The 25,007-nt window shown below is 38.7% G+C and overlaps 1 protein-coding gene and 1 long non-coding RNA gene across 5 annotated transcripts in view; both read right to left on the minus strand.

Annotated features, from left to right (window-relative positions):
* The window catches only part of NCK2 (NCK adaptor protein 2), a 91,099-nt gene that overhangs the window by 7,593 nt on the left and 58,499 nt on the right, over window positions 1-25,007 (minus strand). For 3 of the 4 annotated variants that reach the window (XM_072994529.2, XM_072994525.2, XM_078391474.1), the window contains 2 exons: window positions 21,658-21,904; window positions 4,175-4,896 (listed from right to left, as the gene is read on the minus strand). In XM_072994529.2, the coding sequence (XP_072850630.2) occupies window positions 4,175-4,896; window positions 21,658-21,883 (948 nt within the window). In that variant the 5' untranslated portion in view covers window positions 21,884-21,904. The remainder of the gene's footprint in view (window positions 1-4,174; window positions 4,897-21,657; window positions 21,905-25,007) is intronic. The other variant, XM_072994527.2, reaches the window with a different exon arrangement.
* LOC144588500 (uncharacterized) lies at window positions 5,535-13,091 on the minus strand. The gene is made up of 2 exons (XR_013544111.1): window positions 7,939-13,091; window positions 5,535-7,898 (listed from the first exon to the last, which is right to left on the minus strand). It is a non-coding gene; the product is annotated as an uncharacterized LOC144588500 (long non-coding RNA).

A 25,007-nucleotide genomic window follows, 5' to 3' on the forward strand; every position in this document is an offset into this window, starting at 1 on the left:
TGCATATAGATTTACAAATTTTAATTTACACTTAATAAGCAATCCTACACAACAATGGAAACAGCAGAGCTGAACGAAAACATTGTCTGTGATAAACAAAATCATGCAAGGCTATAAAAAGAAAATCAACTTTAAAGAAGCACTCAAAACTGAATGAATGAGCAAAAAAAATAAAGAAACCAGTTCAATGTGAGCAGTTGTAAAGCAATCCATATAGGAGTAAAAAGGAAAAAGATCCTAACTTCACAAACACATTGATGAGACTGCAATTAGTGACTAATGAGGAAAGAGATTTGGGGATCATAAGTAAGTTTATTCAAGAAAAAACTATTGTACATTAGCTTAAATATGGGAAATTCTGTTTTAGGGATTATTAAAAGTAAAAAAATCAAACTACCCATTACAGCACTTTCAAATAAGCCTTGGTATGTTCTGCTTGAAATACTGTGTACAATTCCAGTCACTATACTTAGTAAAAATAGACCACAGTGTTGGAAAAGGTCTTCCAAAAAGCAACTAAAATGTCAGGGAGCTGGAGCAAATGTCTCATCAGGAAAGGTTACATTTGAAGATGCTTAGAGTATGAAAAAAGTGAGTAAGGAAGAGGGTCACGACAGAAGCCTATCAAAAGTTGTGTGTGGTGTAGAAAGGTGGGTGGAGATACATTTTGCCTTTCTCTCTGCATTACTGGACAAAGGCAAAATGTATCAGAGTTGGAGGTAATATTTCCTCTAAACCGTGCAGGCGCACACCGCTGTATTGGACACACGCAGGCAAGCGAGTGCTAACATCCATTTGCTTCTGGCTGCTGCCAAACCCCATGTGCAAAGGGCGGAGCTCCCATGCAGCACTCTGGAAAATTAGAGGAAACATTGGTTGGAAGAAAACAAGGACTGACAGAAAGAAGGCTTTATTCACAAGGCATGTGTGAGAAGTGGATTATATGTTTGCATTTCTCTTCAAACTTAGCAATTTTTACTCAACACAACCCACAACTGTTTTCTATTCAAATCAATACACAAGAAATGGGGTGAAATGCACAAAAAATATACAAAAATGCATGTGTGTTAAAATCGTATGTAGAGGTGTACATCAGGGAGAATGTACAAAAAGCAACATTTTTGTCACCTGGAACTGCTTAGAAAATACATAAACTTGAAACAATCTAAAATACAATTTTAAAATATAAAAAAAACATGCACCAATTTCCAGAGGACTATAAAAATGGCAGTCTGACGAAAAACTGGATCAAAATGGAGTTCATTCTGGGAAATAAGAGCCCTGAATGAAATCAAAATTTATCTGATTGCATTCTCCTATACATAAGAATATAGCTGAACCCTGGAATTACCTGTCATAAGATATGGTAACACTGTCTAGCTAGTGATGAAAAACAAATGTGTGCAGAAATAAAGCCACCAATGGATTTCAGATCACAGGCTGAATGTGTTTGAATTCCATCTACTGTGAAACAAGAGGGAGAAAGGGTGGATGCTTCTAGCTGTGAAGTTTTTGAAGGCAATACGGATGGCTCTTGTACTAAACAGGATGCTAAACTATATGTGTCTTGAATCTGATGCAACTTTGTCTTCAGTTTTGTGTTCATTCTCATGTTACATTCTATGAACGGAATACTAAGGATAACAGAGAAACATGCAGCTTTAAGCTAGCAATTGCAAATATTATTTTTAAAACTATAGTACTATTTACTATTGTGTTCTAGTTGGACTAGCACCAGACGATTTACACAGAAATCTACCAATAGATCAATTTACCTCTGGTAATAACTTCTACAGCATGCTAGCAGAGAAAACTTCAAACAGGATTTGTAGGAAATTAATTTTTTTATGTCTTGGATTCACAAAGCCTCAAACATTGTTCATAGCTCTTTCTCTTGACTGGCAACCAAAACAATGTTCTGTCATTTTTTACCTAAATGAGTACATTTTAAAAAGAGAGAACTGCAAATCAAATAAAGTAGGCAGTGCCCCTTGCAGGTTCCAGAAAGATCTCTAGTTCACTCTTTCACTTATTGCTGTGGATTGTATTTCTGGCAAATGTGCCCCTTGCCCCACTCACACCCAGTTCAGCTACTCTTAATTTCATGCCCTGTGAATACTTGCTACACCGTTCAAATACATAAGGATGCACAAAGCTATTCACTGTAAGATTTTAATTTTAGATACATAAAGCCTTCTGGTGGGAAAAACATAAAACCAGGTGGGTAACTGTTTTAGATAAAATTAACTAACTAAACACAACTTCCAGATAAACATACACATAGCCATAGGCAAGAAGGAACTACTAGCTCTAGATACCTATTGTGTAAATACAAAAAAAGTACTGGAGAAAATGGAAGAAGAAACACCAGAATGTGAGAAAGAGGATATTGTCTGAAACAGACTGACCTCCATTTTTTTTTTAAAAAGGCAGTTCCAATGTGTTTCAGACAATATACTCCTCTGGAGCCATCTCTCCAACTTTCATGCATAAGATCAATAAACATTTCAATATCAAGAAGATATTATCTGAAATACTATGATAAAAATGTTCCCCTTTCATTAACATCTTATTTTTTTTCTTGTTATGGTGCTATGCTACTTTTGTTGGGGGGGGGGCAGTGGGCCTGGAATGCCAGTTTCCTGTAGAACAGCTACTGCAAAACTACAAATTTGCATTGGCAGCATGATGACTGAAATCATAAATTATCATAATTAAGTGTACATGAGTCATCTTTGTCACCTGCTGCCAGCAAAAAATCCTGTGTTTGTTTATCCAGATGTTGGTCAGACTATGTTCTGGAAGGCTTATTCCTAGGTAAGTGTGCATGGCTTCTATTTGAGACTTGAGAAGAAAAACCTATACCAGAATCTAGTGGGTAGATACCCTTCTGCCAACCTAGATTTTGTAGCACAGCTGTTTCTTAAGTAGCCAAATAAAGCATAAATCTAGAAAACTACGATACAGAAAATTCTAGAACTCTGCTTTATACACGTTGCAATGCATTTTGTCTATAAAATGCAACTGATACACCAGTTTGGAGCAACATAACCAGAACCAATTAGAAGGAATACTAAAATAATTATTGAAATAAGCAGGGTTGTTTACAGATTTAAAACTGACTAAAATTCTAGATTTGTCATTTGTGGTTGGTTAAGACCAGTCCATCCTGAGGTGGAAGCTGCGAAACCCACAGGAAGTGGTGAGAGAGAGAGCCCATCTCAGAAAAGCTGAAGGTTACTCAGCTGTATCCAATGACACCTGCTGCTGCAAGGAAGCAGTTAAGTCTCAATAGACAGGTGGCCAACACGTGTTCCTGCAAATAATATTGAACTTGAAATCCCAGCATTTCTCGCTGCTGGCTATACTGGCTAACTAGTGTTCTAGGAGTTGCAGTCCAAGAGCGCTAGAAGGGACATATTCTGAATTCCCTGTTTTAAGCTGCCACAGGAGCCTTTGGCTGCCATGACATGTACATTTAAACTTCATGACAATTACATTCCCAAACAATCACTCAGACTGGCGCCCCCTTGGCTGTTATGCTGCAAGAGTCCAACATAGCCTTCTCAGAAGCTTCCTATATCAAAAGGCCAGAAATAGAAGAGCAAATGTAGCAAGCATTGAGGGAGCTTTAATATATATTTTTTTTGGCACAACCTGCTCAAATTAAGATGGCATACTAGAGCATTTTCATATGGGTAGGATTAATAATAGAAAAGGCACAAATCAAAATAGACCAAAAATGTCTCGCCCACTCATAATCAAACTGAATTAAACATTTCTCACCAATAGATTGTCATAAACAATCTATATCATTGCAGCCACAAGCTATTTTGTGAAATAATTTACCAATGCAAATCTTCACAGAAACTTCCTTTTCAGATAGAAATCTTCATACCCACTCTCAAATCATTTTAGAGGCATAAAATGAAAATGATCTAAAATTCCAGCCATGTTTCATTTCAAGAAGGCCTTTATGTTGCATGCTTGCTGCTCTGTTTTTCCAAATGAATTAGAAGTCTATTCATGTAACAACTATACTAACATATCCTCTCTTTACAACAGGAGAAATTTTGCTTTCTCTGCTTTCCATATCCACTGCATGAAGCCTTGTATGCAAAAACCTAAATCAACTACTTTACAGCATTCAAATTCTGACACAAAGACCACTTACCGAAGACTCACTGTCTCTGACGAGGAAGTCCCCTTCCACTCCCCTTTCATTTAGCGCACATTCTGCCTGATGCCGAGTAACATTCCCATAATACCATTCTCTTCCTGCAAACCGTCCTGTAGAAGAGGGCCCTGTGTAGCTTATCTGAGGTGGATGGGAAGCGTTAATGGCAGGACCATCACTTAAGATTACTACATAGTTTTTAGGAACAAGACCAATTTGCCCTCGGGAATTTTTACATTTCCACCATTCTGGGTCATTTTCAGGTTTCTCTATGACTTCCATGGTTTCACCCTTTTCGAAGTTGAGCTCTTCTTCTGTAGCAGAACTGAACGGATATAGCGTCTGAACAATGTGAAGTACTTTCATGGCCTGACCGTTACTCATGGATGCTCCCTTCCTCAAACTTAGGAAACTTGGTGAATCAGCAGTTGCCTCCTCAACTTCTTCTACAACATAGTTTGAAGGAAACCAGCCAATTTGTCCATTGTAGCTCCCTCTCCACCAGCCATCGCTGCATTTTTCCATAACAATGACTCGAGATCCTTTCACCAGAGACAGTTCATCCTCCCTCTCTGCCATGTAGGCAAATTTGACATATGCTGGGATGTTGAGGTCATAAATCCGATCAGCACTGCTACCATTGGATGGATATTCTGCATCAGTACTAGGAGTTGGTGAAGCATCTCTGGCACTTGTCTTTCTCTTTGTTTTACCCAAACCTGTTAAAATGAAAACACAAAATAAAGCAGATGTTTCAAATAAGCTTTCAGTAAACTTAGCTTGTTGACCCAATACAGAAATGGAAAATATCTGAATTGTTTCCTACAACAAAAGAATTAAGACACAGAAGAATAGAGCTATAATGCCAGAAAAGCTATCAGAAAAAAAGCTCAACATCTTAACTTTTTAGTAAGTTTCTTGGCACTGAATGAAGCTTTGCCCTTTCAGTGTAGTTCTTTCCAATGTCACTACAGAGTTAACAGACATACAAAACTATAGTCAGCATGCAAAAGGAAATACTATTTTTAGTCTCCATTGTGGGAATAACACCAACTGCAACTAGCCAGTTTTCCGTTTAAATGTAGCAAGTGATGGCAAATAAAAGAAGTTAACAAAACGTAAAGTCAGTGGTTAAAAAGTTCCATCTGACCATTTAGCTCACTCTGCTGGAATATAAATGAAAACAATCTTTACAAATTATGTCTCTATGACACCAGGATTATTCTTGAATATTTTACCAGAGGGTTTTGACACTAATGATGTAACAATGCAAAAGGTCCTAGGTTTTATTCCTGGTATTTCCCAACAATACCACCAGAGTATCCTGCATGAAATCTTAGTTAAAAAAAAAAAGGTGGGGGCTAGATGGACTATTGGTCAGGCCCAGTGTAAGACAGCACCCAGTGTTCCTGTGCTTCTGGGCTGCAGTCAGCTTGCGTGGCAATGTACCTTATATTCTGCTTTTAGCCAACTGGTCTGTGAACACCAAACAGCTGGCATCAGAAACCAGCAATGGAACCAACACTGTTTTCAAACAATAAAGTTCATGAATATTACCATGCATGATAAAGATTTGGCATAGAAACAATTCTTTAGTACTCTACCCACGAACACATAATCATTACTTCTTAGTTCCTATAGCAGTGTAAGTCTCATGGCATTTCAATTGGGCAGCAGAATCAGTTCTTGCTGGGAGAAACAGAATCTAAGTGTTTTGCAACTGACATACAATGACAAACACACAAAAATACCCATTGGCTCCTCCTTTTAAACATAATGGCTGAAATCCAATAGTATGCTGCAGCTAAAGTAGGCCAACTGAATGTGTAGAACTTGCACAGATGTTGACTCATCAAATCCCCACTGTTTCAATCACACAATTCTATTAGACTTACTACTGGAATGAATAGTCAATTACTGTGAAGAAGAATTTCAACCTTTAAAAGAAACTTCTTCACTCTGATACAGGGTCTAAGGTGATAAGGCTAATATAAAATGAAATAATTCTGATGTGCACAGAAACAAAAGGAAAATGAAAGGTACAGAACCATAATAGAAAAAATAGAACAATATGCTAAAAATAAATCCTGTTCTAAACAGTTTCATCTCATCCTTAACAATTTGGTTTGACTACATCACCTCTTAATTATACACTACACAGTGCAGCTTAAACCACTGTCTAGGGTACCCTCAACATACCTGATGCTCTCTGGCAGACTGGCCAACCAAATGCTACAAACAAAAGTTTTCTGGAAGAAACAGAAGTTGAAAACAGCAGCAACAAAAGCCACACATACATGATGACACCTTTACATGGATCAAACATCTTCAGACACCAAAAAGAGAGCAACAAAAATGATTCCACATACTGTACATGGTATGTTCATCAGAAAACTCTCCCTCCCCTTCCCTTATTTATATGTGATTATCTGAATAATTCTAACTGAAGGTTTCACTTGCCTGGAAGTGAGTGTGCATGCATTTTGGTTAAGTGACAGCAAATAAGCCTATACCAAAGGATACAACTGCAGGAAAACTGTATGTCTGTTGTTTTACAGAATGGACTGTACTACAATTTGGCTCTACAATCTGATCCATGATGGGAAACTGTTATGTGTACCACTATATCAACCTACTGCATGCAATACAAGAAAGAGGTAACTGAAAAGGTAATTCTATCCAGGAACTGAACAAAATCAATTCATGATTTTTGTACTTCTTCACTGAACTGTGATTACTAAGTCCCATACCATCAGAGCAGTCATTTGTTTGGTAATTATGATTTCCAAGTATGTATTTAGAAGATTCTCCTTTTAATATCAATGACCAAAAACAATTAATATAAAAGATAGTTGATACCCAAAGAGTAGCAAAGAACCATAAATAAACAAATCTCTCACAAAATATATACATTTCATAGGCAATAATTCAACACTTACAATACTGTGAAAATGGACCTTAAAATTCTTTCAGTACTGCTGCAAAATTGGGTAAGAGCAATTAAATGCTCAAATTTACACAAACACAGAGGCTATTTTTAACATCATTGCTGGGAAAATCTGAACTTTCCATTCCTATAAAGAAGCACGAAAAAAGCCCACATAATTTTTTGTCAAGTTTTAGTCAATATTAGCAAAATGCTTACCATTATGAAAAGGAAAGTAAATACAGCATTATAAACATGAGCATTTATATACTATAAGGACCTCCCTGGGATTCTTGTCAGTCATGGTTAGGCCTCCTACTGTTATGGAAAACAATGAACTCTATGACTATGTAGGGTTCAAGATTACAAACAGAAAAGGTCATTATTTAATTCCAATGGGAGCAGGGTTTTTTTTATTAAGAATTCCTAGAGTGAGGCCTAATAATTAGTTATATCTTTCATACTGAATCTTCTCAGGAGTTTGACCACTATGGCCAAAATCCTCTTGCACAAGTATACTAGTGTCACACTAACAGTGCAACCTCTGGAGGTGAACTGCAGCTAAACAATCACTGTATCCATTGCCTACTGAGCTACACCACCCAGTACACAACAAATAATGTCTACAGTGATTTCTTGAACTGAAGCAATTCACCTCCAGCACTTATGCTGCTTTAACTAGGTGTAGCGTTCTCTATGGTCTATGTCAGTGGTTCTTAACCTTTTTGAAAGAAATGCCCCCTTGAGCCATTGAGGCAGTTATCGCCCCCCTCCCTGAGGTGATATCTTTCTTACCTACCTACCTACCTACCTACCTACCTACCTACCTACCTACCTACCTACCTACCTACCTACCTACCTAGTCTCCCTCCCCACCTGGGTGTGAGGCAGCGCTTCACGGGGCGAGGATGAGGACCCAAGAGACCCTTTCCTTCCGCCCGATCCACACTCAGTGCTCCCCTAAAGGAGAAAGGCGAGATGTGGCAGGTAGAAAGAGCTGGCTCATCTGGCGGCAGCAGCAGCACCGGATCTACTGTCAGCACTGCAGCTACAGTCGCCTTCACAGGTTTGGCTCGCTCCAGCGCCCCCCTTCTGTTCTTTCGCCCCCACACCGCCCCTTTTGTTCTACCGCCCCCCTGAAAAATGAAATCGCCCCCTGGGGGGCATTATTGCCCACGTTAAGAACCACTGGTCTATGTTATATAATATAATGGTTTATGAATATTAATGTTGCAGAGAGGCGGAGCCGAGACACATGCTATAAGAGGCGGAACCTGAGTCAATATTTCAATCAGAGTGTGTGAAGATTAAGAGAGTTTAATTCAGATAGAGTTAGTGAGAGAAATGTAAGAGTCTGGCAGGAGAGAAAAGCCAGACAGAGACCTTCGGGCAGTGTGGGCGGCATATAAGTTAAATAAATAAATAATAGGGTGTGTGGTTTGGGAAATTTAGGAGTGATTAGCTACTGAAGATATGAATCAATCTATGTAATCAATAAACCAAAGTTTTACTTTAAAACAACTGAAGTGTGGACCTGAATCTTTCTGAAGTAATGGTGATTTAGAGATCACCTGGTGGCAGCAAGTGTAAAAGGAGAGTGTTTGATTTCGTGTGCTCTGGGGCTTGAAGGTCAAGCGAAGGGGCACGAGGGTGGACGCCACACTAGGCAAAAGGATTTTGGCTAATAAATATTAATTCAATTTAGATATGTTTGCCTACTGTGGTGGTGTATCTCTGTGCATTACAAGTAAGTCTAAAACTGGCCTTGTTCAGAGCCAGCCCTGCACATCCACCTCTCTGAAACACTACATAGAAATATACCTTTCAGCAGCATCACGAAGGCTGACAATATGCATGCCAATCACTTTGTTCCATCATATTTTGGCAACACATAAACAACATTGCTTCTATAGACATATCATATTTTTCCATTTATAAGACGACCCAATGTATAAGACAATCTCCCCTTTTCTAACCCCAAATTAGAAAATTTGCACGATTGCACCCCTTTGATCCTGAAGCCCTTTTATGGCTGCATTACCCTGTGGCTTCGCAAAAGGAAGGGAAAGTGACTGCCTTCCGTGTATAAAACGAACCTCAATTTTTTGTCTAATTATTTAAGTTAAAAGTCTCATTTTATACACGGAAAAATACAGTACATGCTATTTTTAAATTATAGTCTGTATACTCAAAGTTTGTTTATATCTAGGAGGCCAAACCTGACCACGTCTTCACACGTTTATGCACATTTTTAGGTTCTGATGGTGAGCGACCTCATTACAGAGTTCTTAGCTCAGTGTTCTCCAAGCAAAGGAATGGAAATGCTGGAACCATGGCTCCTCATCTGTTAACCTACAAGTAGTGCCATTTTATCTGTTATAGGTATGAAAGAAATGGACTAGATGTATTACATAATTCATGTTACAGCAAGTTCATACAGTACCTGGTCACAGAACCAGTTATATAATTCTTAAAAAATCAATTCATATATTAGGCAGACTTAAGTGCAATTCAATACATAGTATTTTTTTTTAAATGCCACTGAAGACACTTAGGCATTCAGTATAAAAGATGGGGAGCAAACCTGACCCACTGAAGGACTGTAGTGCTATCCAAAATAGTCTGAATACCCTCCCTGCTAAATTTGGGAGGGGACATAGTCATTCACAGAACCTCTAGCATGTTGAAATAGAGTTTCGGTTTACTCTTATTCAGAACCCATTTATCTCAGAAAAGTTATTCAGCTTATTATCAAGTCCAAACACTCTTTGGGCATTTCTACCACTTTGCCTAATTCAAACGTAAAGTTGACTACTTTCTGTTTACTGTAATGGATTGTATAAATATCTGCAAGGTGACTGGAAATGGTAACTATTCCAATACAGGGACGTAAGAATGTTAGCTGTAACTGAGTGATTTGATCAGTACTGAGTATTTTACTAACTACAGAGGCTTCCACTCTGTCTCCAAGCTAATTTCAGAATACCTGAGCTTCTTATTAGAAAACGCAGCTCAGCTCAGGGCCAGGTATCCAAAAGTCTGCTTTCTCCCACATATGTTACGTTGGTTTAGGCTGTCAAGTCAGAACAGACTTACAGTGACCCTAGTTAGGGCTTTCAAAGTAAGAAGTATTTAAGGAGTATTTTTACCAGTTTCACCAGACCCAATAAGTTTCCACAGTTGAGTGGAGATTTAAACCCAGGTCTCAAGTGCTAGTCCATCACTCTATCCACTACAGAACACTGAGTAGCCTCCCACGAATATCTACTAAAATCTTGGAATCTATGCCTGCTGCCTTCACCAAATAAAATGAGGCGGGCAACTGCCAAAGGCAAAGCCTTTTCAGCAGTTGTGGCATTACTTAATTAAATTTATATTCCAGTTTTCCACCAAAAAAGGGTGGTCTGGAAGGCTAAAAATAATAAAAACAATTATGGCTGCAGATTCAGCTCAGAGGTTTTAGATTCACCGCTCATGCTGTGGATTAGAGTGTTTCTCCCTACCTTGTTAGAGAAAGCACTGCCAGAATAAAATACACCCTGAAATAAAGTCTTTATTAAAATATAGCATTAAACTAATTAAAAAACACAGGACCCTATCAGTTAAAGTGTCTTCAACTGCAGAGCAATTTATAAGCCGAGAAAACTGTTTTAGCTTGCCCTCAAAAAAGTGCCAGAATAGGTGCTAATCCAACCTAGGCAGTAGTACAGAATCTGGGCTAACTGCCTTTCCTGTTCCAGGTGAAGAATTGTGCAGTGGGAATGCTAGCTCCCGGTTTGATATGGCCCACTGCTTGCCACAGGGCTCAACACTGTCCATCAAGTCCAATGAAACAACAAGAACAAAACCCAAAAGAGACTCCTAATAAGACAAGGGAGAGGCTGGCTGAAGGGAGCACACTGAAGTGGCCTCCTGGTGCAGTGGTTAAACTTCTATACTGCAGCCAAAACTGTGCTCAGGACCTGGGGTTCAGTCCCAGGTCCTGAGCACAGTTTTGGCCGCAGAAGGTTGACTCTATCCTGAGGTCGGTAAAATGAGCACCCAGCTCACTGGGGGGGGGGGCAATGTGTAGCCTGCATAATTAACTTGTAAACCGCCCAGAGAGTGCTTGAAGTTCTATGGGGTGGTATATAAGCAGCACACTTTGTTTTAAAGGAACCCACATTTACCAGTTTAGCTTCTCTGCCACTGCTGCTGTTTCCAAAAGACACACACCTCAAAATAGATCATTGTTGCTACTGGTAGAAGAACTCAACCACCAATTACCCTGAATTGATACAAAAAGAAACCTTGAAGTCTGCTGTCTATATGTAGACGCTACATAAAGAGATGTACTATAATCCCCACTTCCTCAACTTCAATGCTCCCAAAACATACAGACCACCCCACACTACTCCCTAGTTATAATAACAGGTATTTTAGTAGCTTTGTTCATAATAGTCTATAATAACTGCTTCCCACCTGTTTAAACTATTGAAACTGTTTTATTATATGAAATAAAACAAGTAAAGTTAAATGGAAAGTGAAGTGATGTTATATGAAGAAAAACAGTTGCCCCACAGTCTTGCCACCATTCGCAGCCAGTTTGGAGAAAAGGAGAATTAACCATGTGCCCTTAGGCAAGGAAAAGACATACAGCTGCTTAGGCCCTGTAAAGTTTGCAAAGGCACCGACTGCATATGGTATTCACTATTTGACAGTTTATCATATTACATTCCATAAATAGAATTGCTTGTTTCAAATCAGGCAACCACAACTTCAAAAGATGTCAGCATTATCTGTGATACAGAAACAAAGAGACTGACACACTTAATAATCTCTCTATTTTCCTGAAGGAGTTTCATTAAACCAGGTGTTAGGGGAGAGGGTGGAAACAAATACCATTAAAGTGAGGGAAACAGGACAGAAGCCCCCACTTGGCAATGTTGCTCTTCCTAGAAATCAGACTGGCTTAAGGTCAGATGACAGTTTCACTGGCATGTGTAGATTTTTATTCTTATTATTTAGGGATGACCTACAGAATTTTACATTGTGCTCCAACCATGTCATGTTTGAGACCAAATATGTTGTTGTGCTACAAAAATAAATACCATTTAGAAGTGTTATATCAAATATTCCCAAAAACTATGATGGACACTGATAATAGCTATCATAGATTTGCAGATATTTCATTGGTCATTTTTAACTATCATAATCAAAGACAACTTACATAAAATAAGAGTGAAGGTTACATAGCTGTCTAGATGATGTTAGACTATAATTCACGAGCCCCAAACAACACAGCAAATATTTAGGAGTTAAGGACACTGCAATTCATACTTGGAGTGAAACATAGCCCTTATCTCAGATACAGAGCAATTCGATCTAGGGACTCTAGTTTCTTTGCATACATATTAGGCATGTCAGCCGTTTTGAACTCAGCAAAATTTATTTCTGAATAAATATGCATACAATTTATTATAGGATACATTTATATGCCAAATTTCTACAAGATAAAGGCCTCATACTGAAACCACAACATATAGTAACAATCCATTACAACAGGGCATAGATAATGATCAAATACAAAAGAAAACAGACCAAGCAAACAGATGCTGCCGAAAAGCTGGGGAAATAACAAAAAAGCCTCCCAAAAGATAATAAAGAAAAGCACCCAGAAATAGTGTGGGAGCTACTTCAAAAAGGTTCTGCCACAGAGAAGCCCCTGTCACCAGCAGCCTCTGACCTGACCTCTTTACCCTGGCTATCTACAGCTCACCTACACATATGGTAGATATTGACATTTAGCTCACAGCTGAGTAGCATTTTTGACAAATCTCTGAACAGTAAGCCAAAGTCAGGTTCTGAAAAATAACAGCAGAATGAAGAGTGCTGGTACCAGTGCATGCAATCAGATTATCTTCTTAGAAGGTATCAAGAATTAAAGCTTTAAATATACATAAAGCGTAAGAGTATAATTGGTAGAGACATTGAGGATCAGAAGTAAGAATATATACAGTTGTGTTCAAAATTATTCAACCCCCACTGAAATTGAGTGTTTTGGCCATTTTGACATTGATTTTGATCATTCAGTCATCTTACTTACATACATTTACATGAAAGAGGCACTTGCAGGTCAGAGAAATATAACCTTAAGTTTATAATGAAATAACCACAAATGTCTTTTCTGTGCTCACATCATTATTAGTTTTTATTCAACCCCCAAGTGACATTCAATCTTAGTACTTAGTACAACATCCTTTTACAGTTATAACAGCTTTTAAACGTGAAGCATAGCTTGACACAAGTGTCTTGCAGCGATCTACGGGTATCTTCGCCCATTCTTCATGGGCAAAAGCCTCCAGTTCAGTCAAATTCTTAGGCTTGCGCACTGCAACTGCTTTCTTTAAGTCCCACCAGAGGTTCTCAATCGGATTTAAGTCTGGTGACTGCAATGGCCACTCCAAAATGTTCCAGCCTTTCCTCTGCAACCATGCTCTAGTGGACTTGGAGGTATGCTTGGGATCATTGTCCTGTTGAAAGGTCCAACGTCTCCCAAGCCTCAGGTGTGTGACGGACTGCATCACATTTTCATCCAATATCTCCTGGTACTGAAGAGAATTCATGGTACCTTGTACACGCTGAAGCTTCCCTGTACCTGCAGAAGCAAAACAGCTCCAAAGCATTATTGACCCTCCGCCATGCTTCACAGTAGGCAAGGTGTTCTTTTCGTCATATGCCTTGTTCTTCCTCCTCCAAACATAGCGTTGATCCATGGGCCCAAACAGTTCTAATTTTGTTTCATCAGTCCACAGAACACTATCCCACAACTTTTGTGGTTTGCCCACATGACTTTTGGCATACTGCAGTCGACTCTTCTTATTCTTGGGAGACAGCAAGGAGGTGCGCCTGGGGGTTCTGGCATGGAGACCTTCATTACGCAGTGTGCGCCTTATTGTCTGAGCTGAAACTTCTATAAACACATCTGACAAATCTTTTTTCAGTTCCTCAGCAGTCACACGGGGACTTTTCACCACTCTACGCTTTAGGTAGCGCACAGCAGTCGAAGTCAGCATCTTCTTTCTTCCACGACCAGGTAGCATTTCAACAGTGCCATTTGCCTTGAATTTGCGAATGATGCTTCCTATGGTGTCTCTTGGTATGTTTAACTTCTTTGCAATCTTCTTATAGCCATTGCCCTTCCTGTGAAGACAATTCACCTCTTCTCTTGTCTTCCTGGACCATTCTCTTGACTTCACCATGTTTGTAACCACACCAGTAAATGTCTAGAAGGAGCTGAGTATCACAGTCATTTTAAAGCTGCCTAATTGGTGCTTATTATGCTTGATTGGTGCACGGTGACATCCACAGGTGTTTTCAATACCTGATCGAAAACACCTGAATGAAACTCTCTTCTTCAGAGTGGTAGTCTTTAAGGGGTTGAACAATTGTGGCAATGAAGAAACCACAAAAGAAACATTTACTACTGTATTACATGAACAATTGATGTTATTTTAGTTGCATTTGGTTCTTTAAGACGTCCTTGTAGGATTTCATTCTGAATACAATTCCAAATGTACACTATAGTCCCTAAACCCCTTTGCAGCATTGGGGGTTGAATAATTTTGAACACAACTGTATGCAACGATATAAATAACAAAATAAAGTTTAGACTTAAAAAACCTGACAGCCTTGAATGAGAAAATAACCCAATTATCTATGTGATGGACAGGCAATGAGGTAAAAATCTCTTTAAAAACACATCCATCGGACATAACAAAAACATATTTAAAAGGAGAAGCAAACTATAATAGTTCAGTAGTAAGTCAAATAAGAGAGAGAGGCTAAGTAATTTATACTTCTATTCAATTTTCCGTGAGCCAGTCTGAATCTAACATTTGGGAGAAAAAATTAAGAAAGGAAGACAGAAAGACAGTCTGCCTATGCCGGATGTCCAGTCAAGTGTTAAGGCCTATTATGGTGTTTTTAGAACAACCAGTACTGGGGGAAGGGACATGGCAGACAAAAGGTTTTACACATTTGCCATTGCTACAATCTGAATCAATATTCCTCCTCGTTCTGAAACATAGTTTTTGCAATGAACTAAAGGGTGCTGATTTCACACGCTAGCAAGGTTATGCTCAAAATCCTCCAAGGTAGGCTTCAGCAGTATGTGGACCGAGAACTCCCAGAAGTATAAGATAGATTTCGAAGGGGCAGAGGAACTAGAGACCAAATTGCTAACATGCACTTATTATGGATTATGGAGAAAGCCGGAGAGTTCCAGAAAGATATCTACTTCTGCTTCATTGACTATGCAAAAGCCTTTGACTGTGCGGACCACAGCAAACTATGGCAACTTCTTAAATGGGAGTGCCTGACCACCTTATCTGTTTCCTGAGAAACCTATACGTGGGACAGGAAGCAACAGTTAGAACTGGATATGGAACAACTGGTTCAAAATTGGGAAAGGAGTACAACAAGGCTGTATATTGTCCCCCTGCTTATTTAACTTATATGCAGAATAAATAATGCAAAAGGCTGGACTGGATGGATCCCAAACTGGAATTAAGACTGCCAGAAAAAATATCAACCTCAGATATGCAGATGTTACCATTCTGAAAGCGAGGAGGAATTAAAGAACCTCTTAATGAGGGTGAAAGAGAAGAGCGCCAAAAATTGTCTGAAGCTCAACATCAAAAAAACTAAGATCATGGCCACTGGTCCCATCACCTCCAGGCAAATAGAAGGAAAAGATATGGAGGCAGTGACAGATTTTACTTTCTTGGGCTCCAGGATCACTGCAGATGGTGACAGCAGCCACGAAATAGATGCCTGCTTCTTGGGAGGAAAGCAGTGACAAACCTAGACAGCATCTTAAAAAGCAGAGACATCACCTTGCCAACAAAAGTCTGCATGGTCAAAGCTATGGTTTTTCCAGTAGCGATGTATGGAAGTGAGAGCTGGATCATAAAGAAGCCTGACTGCCAAAGAATTATGCTTTTGAATTGTGGTGCTGGAGGAGACTCCTGAGAGTTCGCTGGATCACAAGGAGATCAAACTTATCCATTTTGAAGGAAATCAACCCTGAGTGCTTACTGGAAGGACAGATCCTGAAGCGGAGGCTCCAATACTTTGGCCATCTCATGAGAAGAGAAGACTCCCTGGAAAAGACCCTGATGTTGGGAAAGTGTGAGGGCAAGAGGAGAAGGGGACCACAGAGGACAAGATGGTTGGACAGTGTCATTGAAGCGACCAACATGAATTTAACTCAACTCCCGGAGGCAGTGGAAGACAGGAGGGTCTGGCGTGCTCTGGTTCATGGGGTCACGAAGAGTCGGACATGACTTAACGACTAAACAATGACAAAGATTACTGAAGGGATCTTTCCCTTCCCATTGGATACAACAGATGATTGGAGGACTGGCTATCACAGAGACAAAAGATTAAAGCCCACTTCACCTATACCAAGGGTGTTTAGCTGATTGCCCCTGCCTCATTCCAGCTGTCTGTTAAGAAAACAGTAAACCATGCAAATCTTAACTTGCTTCTGCTGTGTGCCAGGAGAAGCATTCGGTCCTCCAGGCTGGCAACTAGATGGATTCTAAAGACTACTTTTAAGGAAGCTCTGCCTTGCTCTTTCCTCTTGTAGCCTAGAAGGCAAAGGTAAAGCTGGCGAAATTAAGTAAGTATTGTTTGCCTTGTTTGCTGTTCTCCAGAAGATGCAATTCAGACATCATCTCCCACCTGAGGAAGGGCCTTTGCTGGGAGATGAGCAGACAGAAGCATGAAATAATGCATGACAAAGGAGGTGGCAATGTTCTTGCCCAGGTTAATCTAATCTGTCCTCACAAGAAACAGGATCCACCATATTGACCAACCTTTTACTTTGGATCCCAATAAAAACTTTTAACTTACAAAATTCCCCTCTACTGCAATTCTTAAGCCAACAGCAAGTTGCACTGATAACCGAAACATGCATTCCAATAATAAGATATTATCATAAACCTCCATAACATCTGAACGTGCACAACTTTTGATAGTAGCATATGAGAGGGAGCATTTGGAAGTGCTGCAATCCTCCCTGGAGCATGGAAGAGGCAGGTCTGCAGTACATTTGACAACTACACCTGCACAATATTCACTCCCTGCTTTATTTTGTGATCTCTAGGGCAGATCTGTTGAAGAACATCTGCTACACACAACTACCTAAAATAATTTCACCCTGTGCAGTTTTATATCAAGCAGTCATCAGTCTTTAGTAGCTCAGGACTGAGCCATTTTTAAGGATTCTTTTCTATGACAGAACTGAAGGTTCGTTCTTACGCATTTATCAACCGATAGCATACATTTTAGGATTCACAGCTAATTGTGCAAACAATTCCACTGAAAACTAATCTGTTGAAGCTCATGTCAGTTTATACAATCTCAGGCTGCTTCAGCTGCCCCAGGAATGCCAACTGTCCACCAAAGGACAGAAATAAACTCCTGCTTACAAATGACCACCAGGCACTGTATTTATCCATGTATGCATACTCACTATTCAACAGCCAGTAGTGACTCACAGATGTGAAGTAAGCTGAGATACAATGAAAACAGATAAGATGACTTCATCTCAATTATATACCAAGAGTATTTTTCCTAGGCACATGGACAGGAGGTCTGCATCTATTCAACAAATAGGGCAACTCTGCATTTAAATTCAGTTTTGCCACAACGGAAAAACTTGGTCAACATCTGATGTACCTACTAAGAATCTTTATCACATGAAATGGCAATATTTCAAGTGATACTGTAACCCAATGTGTAACAATATTAACCCGAGATGTACAGTTCATGCAAGTCAAGCTTTCAAAGGTGTGCATGTGTGGTTATGCAACAGGTTAGAACATCCTGCAACAAGGTGTTTAAGTGAACTTGAGTGAAGGCCCTCAGACAACAAAGGAAAACCTAAATAAATGCTTCACTTCCTTTGGTAGTGAAATAAGGAGAGGCAGCATCTAAAGCACCCTGACTGCTAACAAACCATGTTGCTTTAAAAAAAAAAAAGAACCATCAGTTTTTAACAAACTTTCAAAATAAACAGGAAGTGAAAGAGGAGGGGGGGGAGAAAGGCCAGTACTGTAGAGATATGCAACATCTTTAGCTTGAAACAAGTGGGAAACAAAAAAGATTTACAGTGAACATGTTATGCTACTTATTTTAGCAGTACTATTAGAATTGGGGTTAAATACCACATTCCATTTGTGCAACAGTGCATTAAGTGGAATGAAAAATCAGGCATGCCTGTCTTAAACAAAGACTTCACGCCAACAATTGGAAGCAATCTCTGAGCAACTTCAAGAATCTCTCCCAGTGTCCCAGGTATTGCTAATTAATTTCAATTTTACTATCAAGCTATTCGGGGAAAAATACAATCGAATGGGCAGAAATGAGCAGAAAAAGAAACTAAAAAAAAGCAAAAACTTAATGGCATGATTTCAGACTGCTGAAGGATTCAAAAACGCTTTTTATCTATGCAATCTGGAGAAAAGGCTGTGGTCTTTTATTTCAAATTCACACCAAGTAATTGTTGTTCATGCCACCATGGATAGAAATGCATTCCATGAATGGCTGTCATAGACTGCTTGAAAGAAGAAGCCAGTGATAAAGGTGGTGGCATTCTAACTGGGTAAGTGGCTGCAAACGTAGTATTGGCACTACAAAGTCTACACTGGTTTCCTCTAGCCTTTCAGGCACAATACATGATCCACATTTTGACCTAGAAATCCTTTTGAACTAAATGACAAGTGTACATATGCAGGAATTTTCCATGGCTGACCTACAAAGTATGGAATTCTTTCCTCCAGTTGATTAAAATGCGCACACAACTATTTTCTGAATGCACAAGATTTTTGAAAGGATAATTTTCTAGAAAGGAGGATTTTAACTGGCTTAAAGACATGTTGAAGAAAATTAGCACACTGCTTGTATTGCCAAAGACACCCGTGACTCAAGAATCCAGACAGCTGTTATGCATTCAAATAACTATATATTTAAAATATATAGTAGTTACTAATCATGGATCTCCCCCTCCAAGGAAAACTGTTTTCTAAAACATACATATCAAAACAAGCTATCTTCTCTTCCTGAATTATCAGGACAATAGTGGTATACACCTGGGTCACAGACCATCTAAATGTGCTTTTTCTTCCAATCCATTTTCTTTTCCAAATACATGGAATGGCAAGGAACTTTCATTCCTATAATGTGGTACACAAGGTCTAATGTTACTATCATTCCTGCTGGTGGATCATTATATTTACACTATTAATACTACCTACAATAAAAGCCTATTCATATGATCAAATATCATAGTATATTTTTATTACACCAGTATCATTTGACTGATGCCTGAGGCTTAATGTCTTCGGAGCTGTGCAGCTTCATTTCAACAAAACAGCACAATGAATAGACAAGAGCATTGAATTACAAATACAATTTGGCATGCTGATCTAATATAAAGAGATCTGAGCACTGTAGGAGAGATCTGAAATTCGAGGAGGTTTTTCATCTGATAAAAACTCATACCTGGTTGTGTATTGGCACAATAATTTTTATTCGATCCCCTCTAAACTAGCTGGAGGAACATTCAGATTTGCATCTCCATTCCAGACCAAATTACTTACTAACAGGAGCAGGATCCCTGTCCCACTGCTCTCAGGTAAAATTAATATGGTTCTATGAAATTATTGGCAGCGATAAGAGAGGAATGGGGAGAAAAATGAGATCCAAATCAGCATAAGCCTTTTGTTCTGGGATATCAGAAAAGGAAATACAGCTTTTTTCCACAGGTTTATTGATAAATGTCAGGATAGAAACAAGTGTTACAACAAACAGAAAACTCCTTCTTCTTAAGTTCCCCTACAATTTAAAGCAGGGGTGGGCAAAATGTGACCCCCTGACTACTTCAACTCCCCAGCACTAGTTGTTGTTTTTTACAGAAGATTAAAAATTATTTGCTCAAAAAGTCCTGTGCTTTATGGGGGTACACTTTCTGGGAGTATCCAGCAACCTTGGGGCCACCTCCACAATTTGTTTTTTAAATGGGGGGTTGCTATTAGAAGGCTTGAGAAGCTTGACAAAAACGTGGAAAGAGCACATGTTATTCTAGACATTATAGAGAAGGAGGGAAGAAAGTTTTGATAGCACGTCCTATGCGTTTTCTATCCTCACAATTCTCAAGGTTTCTCTTACTATTTACAGCAATCTGGGCTATTTTTTATATTTGTAAAATTATATCTACAATATGCAGGCTCACATGAGGTAGTAAGAGAGATGAGCAGAAAGAGAAACTGAAAAAAGCAAAAACTTAATTAGAGGAATAAAAATGGAAAGATGGAGGCACGAAATTCCATTTGAACTAACACTGTTCAACATTATGAAAACTGCATGATCTGAGCAGATACTACTTGTGCTCAAAATTAAAATAAAAAACATAAGGAACATGTTAATAAGGAAAGAAATTTCTAATGAAACCACTGGATAAAAAAGGAAATATTTCATAACTATATGATCTCCATTATTGTGAGTCAAGGCTAAGAGCATGTCCAAGTATAAACCAGGAATCACAAAGTTGCACTATCAGTATCAGGGTTGCTTTGGAGCATAAGAGTTTCAGACAACTAGCAAATATATCTAGAAAAATTTAAAAAGTGGGGAAGCAAAAAAAAAAAAAATTAAAAGAAGATAATTAACCAATCTTCCTGGGCCAGATTAGCCCCCAAGTAAATTAAATAATTAGAAAATAAGGGTGTGATTGCAAGTACCTAAGATGGCAACTGAACTGACACTACAGCAAACTGAAACTATGTTGAATCCGAACACCTCCCAGTCTAAAATGTTGGAAATTGCTCACAACTATCGTCACTTTGGCCTAACTTTGTGCTACCACAGTAGCTGTGGCTGGAAGTGGTATGGATCTGACATAATTCAGCTCCTCTCTCTCCTTGTCCCTTCTCACTCCTTTTCTGGCTGTTCTGCTGTTATCTCAACCAGCGTAGGAGTAGTGCCAACAGATCTTTTATATCAGCTAGTACAAGGAATTATTGCACAAGAGCAATTTTGCTGACAAAACAGATTTCACCCACTCTAAATAGATACATCTTTAGGATTGCTCTATCAACTAAGAGGGATTCCCCATTTTTAAGCTTCATGATGAATTTACATGTGCAAATCAAAACACATACACACTAGATCAAATACTGGCGAAAATGTCATCATTACTAGTATGTATGAGACTGCATTTACAAGTTTAAATTTATGCAGGGAAAGTGGGGAGTGTGACACACTAATTTCTCTGGAAAAAAACTGAAAATCAGGACAAAATAAAATTGAAGTTCCTTTGTATTTCATGAATAATAATTTCTAAAGCTATTTACAAACTGAAATCTTTTGCTACTTGTTTACTAAATTAACAAAAGCCACATCTAAACACCTTTCCATGCATAATACTAACATTATGGCTACCTCGAAGATATTTTAAGACATTTGATTTCTTGATAAAATCAATGTAGGATTTGAAATAAGGACTCACCCAAAGTGTCTTTCAGATTCTTAACCAAGGATCCTTTCTTCAAGCTGTTCTTTCTCTCAACGTAATTTGATGGCACGTATCCTGTTTTGTTGGCTGCATTTCTTACCCTCCACCATGTTTTAGAATCATCTAGCAGCCAGAGACGCTCATTCTTCTTGATGTCAAGTTCTTGGTCCTGTTGTGCAGTGTAATCCCACTTTGCTATAACAATAACTTCTTCTGTCATCTTTCATGGAGTCCCTCTGTACTAAAACAAACACATTCATTGAAATGATCACTTGAGCTCCTCCATTAAACTTTCAACACTGAAGCATGGAAACATGAAATGGTCTTTAAACAGTACAAGCCCACATGTGCAACGGGCAAAAAACAAACAAAACAAAATAGAAAAACCCCACCATTATGTTTTTGCTGGGGCATTAAAACACACTGGATCCTAGAATGTCAAAACAGAATTCACTGCACACAACTCTTATCAGGATGTAGAACTGTCTGTGCATTCCATCATCTGCTGTCCATTCATCTTTTTCAGGATTTCATTTGTTTGGGCAAAATCTTGTTCCTCATTAAGGAAACACAAACCTGTTCACATCTGATCAGAAAGCCTATCTTCCCAACCACTATCATACTACTTTCATGTCATTTATTGGCACTTACTGACTCCCTATTATTTAATTTGCACTACAGAACCAAAACAAGATTTATTTAACTACTACTGTGAAACTTTCTTCTGTGAGCAGAAACTTACATAGCTATTGCACATTCTGAAAACATATCTACTTCACAGTCTTGTTGCAAAGGCATTATACTGTGTCAAATGTTATTAGGACAAACAGACAAATGAACAGATGGAAATGCATAGGCATAGGTATATAGTGGCTTCCATTTTTATGAGGGCATGAAGGTCAAAGTCAATATAAGACACAAAATGAACAGAAACACCAGCAAGAACGCTACAATCTGTCATTATGGAGCCACAGTTATCACTGAAAATCCCATACATTACTGTATCTGAAGTTTAACCCAAGTCATAAATATGGATATTTTCTGGAATGCATTACCTGTTCTTTACTGCTTAACACGTCACTGTATTGCCAGTACCTAAACCAACACCTCTGTTATGCCTGAATAAGTTTCTGTCTTGATGTGCTATATATTTTTCTTTTTAAACAATATACTAAATTACAGTGTTCCAGAAGCATAAGCCTGAATTAGAGTCATGGGGTGTGGCTCTGAGTTGTATTTGTTTTTCCTCTGAGCTGGAAGCACATGAGCACCAACAGTAGAGAATGTGATGTGGAGATATCCATACCTTTCAAGTTAAAATTGATTTTCCACTGTCAGTGTTATAACACAGAGAACGCAGACTGAATGATTAAAAAAATTCTCTTACTAGCCAATTTTCACTTAGTACAGTCTAAGATAAGGCATTTGGTAATTACATGGGGTTGGAGCAATAACATACTAATAATAAGGGCAGGAGTTACTAATACAAGACAAGATTCATAAGAGGAAAAATGCCTGAGTCCCTATTTTCCTCTGAAAATTTACACTGATAAATTAGTGTTGTGCCATAAAGTTTCAAAAAGTTGTAGTAGTAGTAGTTGTTGTTTTTAACTTTACTAAGGTACTGAGACTGAAAAGAAAGAACTATTTTCCCTTATCAGAAAAAGAAATAATAAATTAAAAAAACAAAGAGAACATAAGGGTAGTGTGGCATTAAAGTACTTTGAAAATTAATATGCACGGCATATGGTTTTGTGGCTCTGAAAGATCAAAGCACCAGCCAATACATATGAAAACACACAGAGAAGATGCCAAAGACCATGTTAGCCCTTTAGGGGGGAAATTAGAAAGTATCAGAAGCATACCCCCAAAGGACCAAGTATGCAATCAAGGATGACATCATGATGAATTTGTCATCAGAAAAGTTATGCCAAGAATCCACCCAGCTACTGTTAATAAGCAGAAACATGCAACCAAGACTTACATGATTTCCCTCACACTGGTGTAAATCTGCAACACTACTCTGGCTAATGTACTGCAAATTGAAGAACCAAGATTTGCATTCTGCCCTGTTGTTTTTCTGGCCTTGACAAAGGGTTTTATGAATTTTAATGCTTGTTCATATTTTTGTGCCTTTGATTTTGGTTGTGCTTCTCACTACACAACAAACAAAACTGCCACTCAGAAGAAATAGATGTGGGAAACTGGGTATACAGTTGTACCCTCTTTAAGCCAGCTAAACATTTCCTCTGTGAGAATTATGCAACAGCAAAGTTCAATTTCTGAACAAAGCCAACACACTGCAATTACAAAACAAACTGCAGGTCAATAACATGATCTAGCCATAGGGAGATTATCGCTGAGCCTGCTCTGGATCAACTTATTGTCAATACACATTTAGATTAATTTAAATTATTCTGAGCAGGGGTGGCTGAAATTCCCCATTATCAACAACTACAGTGTCAGCAGAAACAGCTGACCGATCAGTAGGGGTAACTTGGGACATAACCAGCACAACACTGATCATTAAAATGAACAATAGTCTGTTAAAAAAACCTGCCAAAAGAAAGAAAGAAAAAGAAAAGAATGTATTCTTGAAGGCTTCACAGCTGGGATCTGATGGCTGTTGTAGGTTTTTCAGGCTGTTTGGCCGTGTTCTGGAGGTTTTTTGTTCCTAACGTTTCGCCAGTCTCTGTGGCTGGCATCTTCAGAGGACAGGAGTTAGAACTTCATCCTGGACTCAAAAGACAAAGAATTACTATTCCTACACATCAATATCAGCCAAAAAATTAGAAGTCATGATTGGGACAAGATCAATTCCCTCTCCTACACAAAGATGGAAAAAGAAATGGTGGACCACACAGCCAGACAAAAACAGAAATTCAACAAATGCCAACCAAGTCAACTGAAACCTACACTAGACACCTCACACATCATCAACAACCTATCTGAACGCCAGTGGAAGACATCATTGCCAACATGTAATCAGCCATACACCATCTTCCAGAAGAAAAAGCAACAGAAATCTGAGGTAAAGTGACAAGGCTCCTACAAAAAGGAAAAAAAAAACCAAACAGCAACATAACAAGAAAGGAGAGAAACACTAGCAAGTCCCTAAACTAAGATCCTTACATCATCATTCTGCCAGCAGACAAAGGCAACACCACAGTAATCATGCAAACAGAAGAATACAAAGACAAAATCTGGGAACTTCTAGACCCCACCACCTACAGAAAACTGAAACAGGACCCAACCAACAAAATCACAAAACAAACATGCTGATCAGGAGTTCCTCCCTGCACCTCAACGTCATTCAACAAATCTGCAAGACAGAAGCTCTCTCA

The sequence above is a fragment of the Pogona vitticeps genome, chromosome 3 (assembly GCF_051106095.1).
Source record: "Pogona vitticeps strain Pit_001003342236 chromosome 3, PviZW2.1, whole genome shotgun sequence".
Classification (NCBI taxonomy): domain Eukaryota; kingdom Metazoa; phylum Chordata; class Lepidosauria; order Squamata; family Agamidae; genus Pogona; species Pogona vitticeps.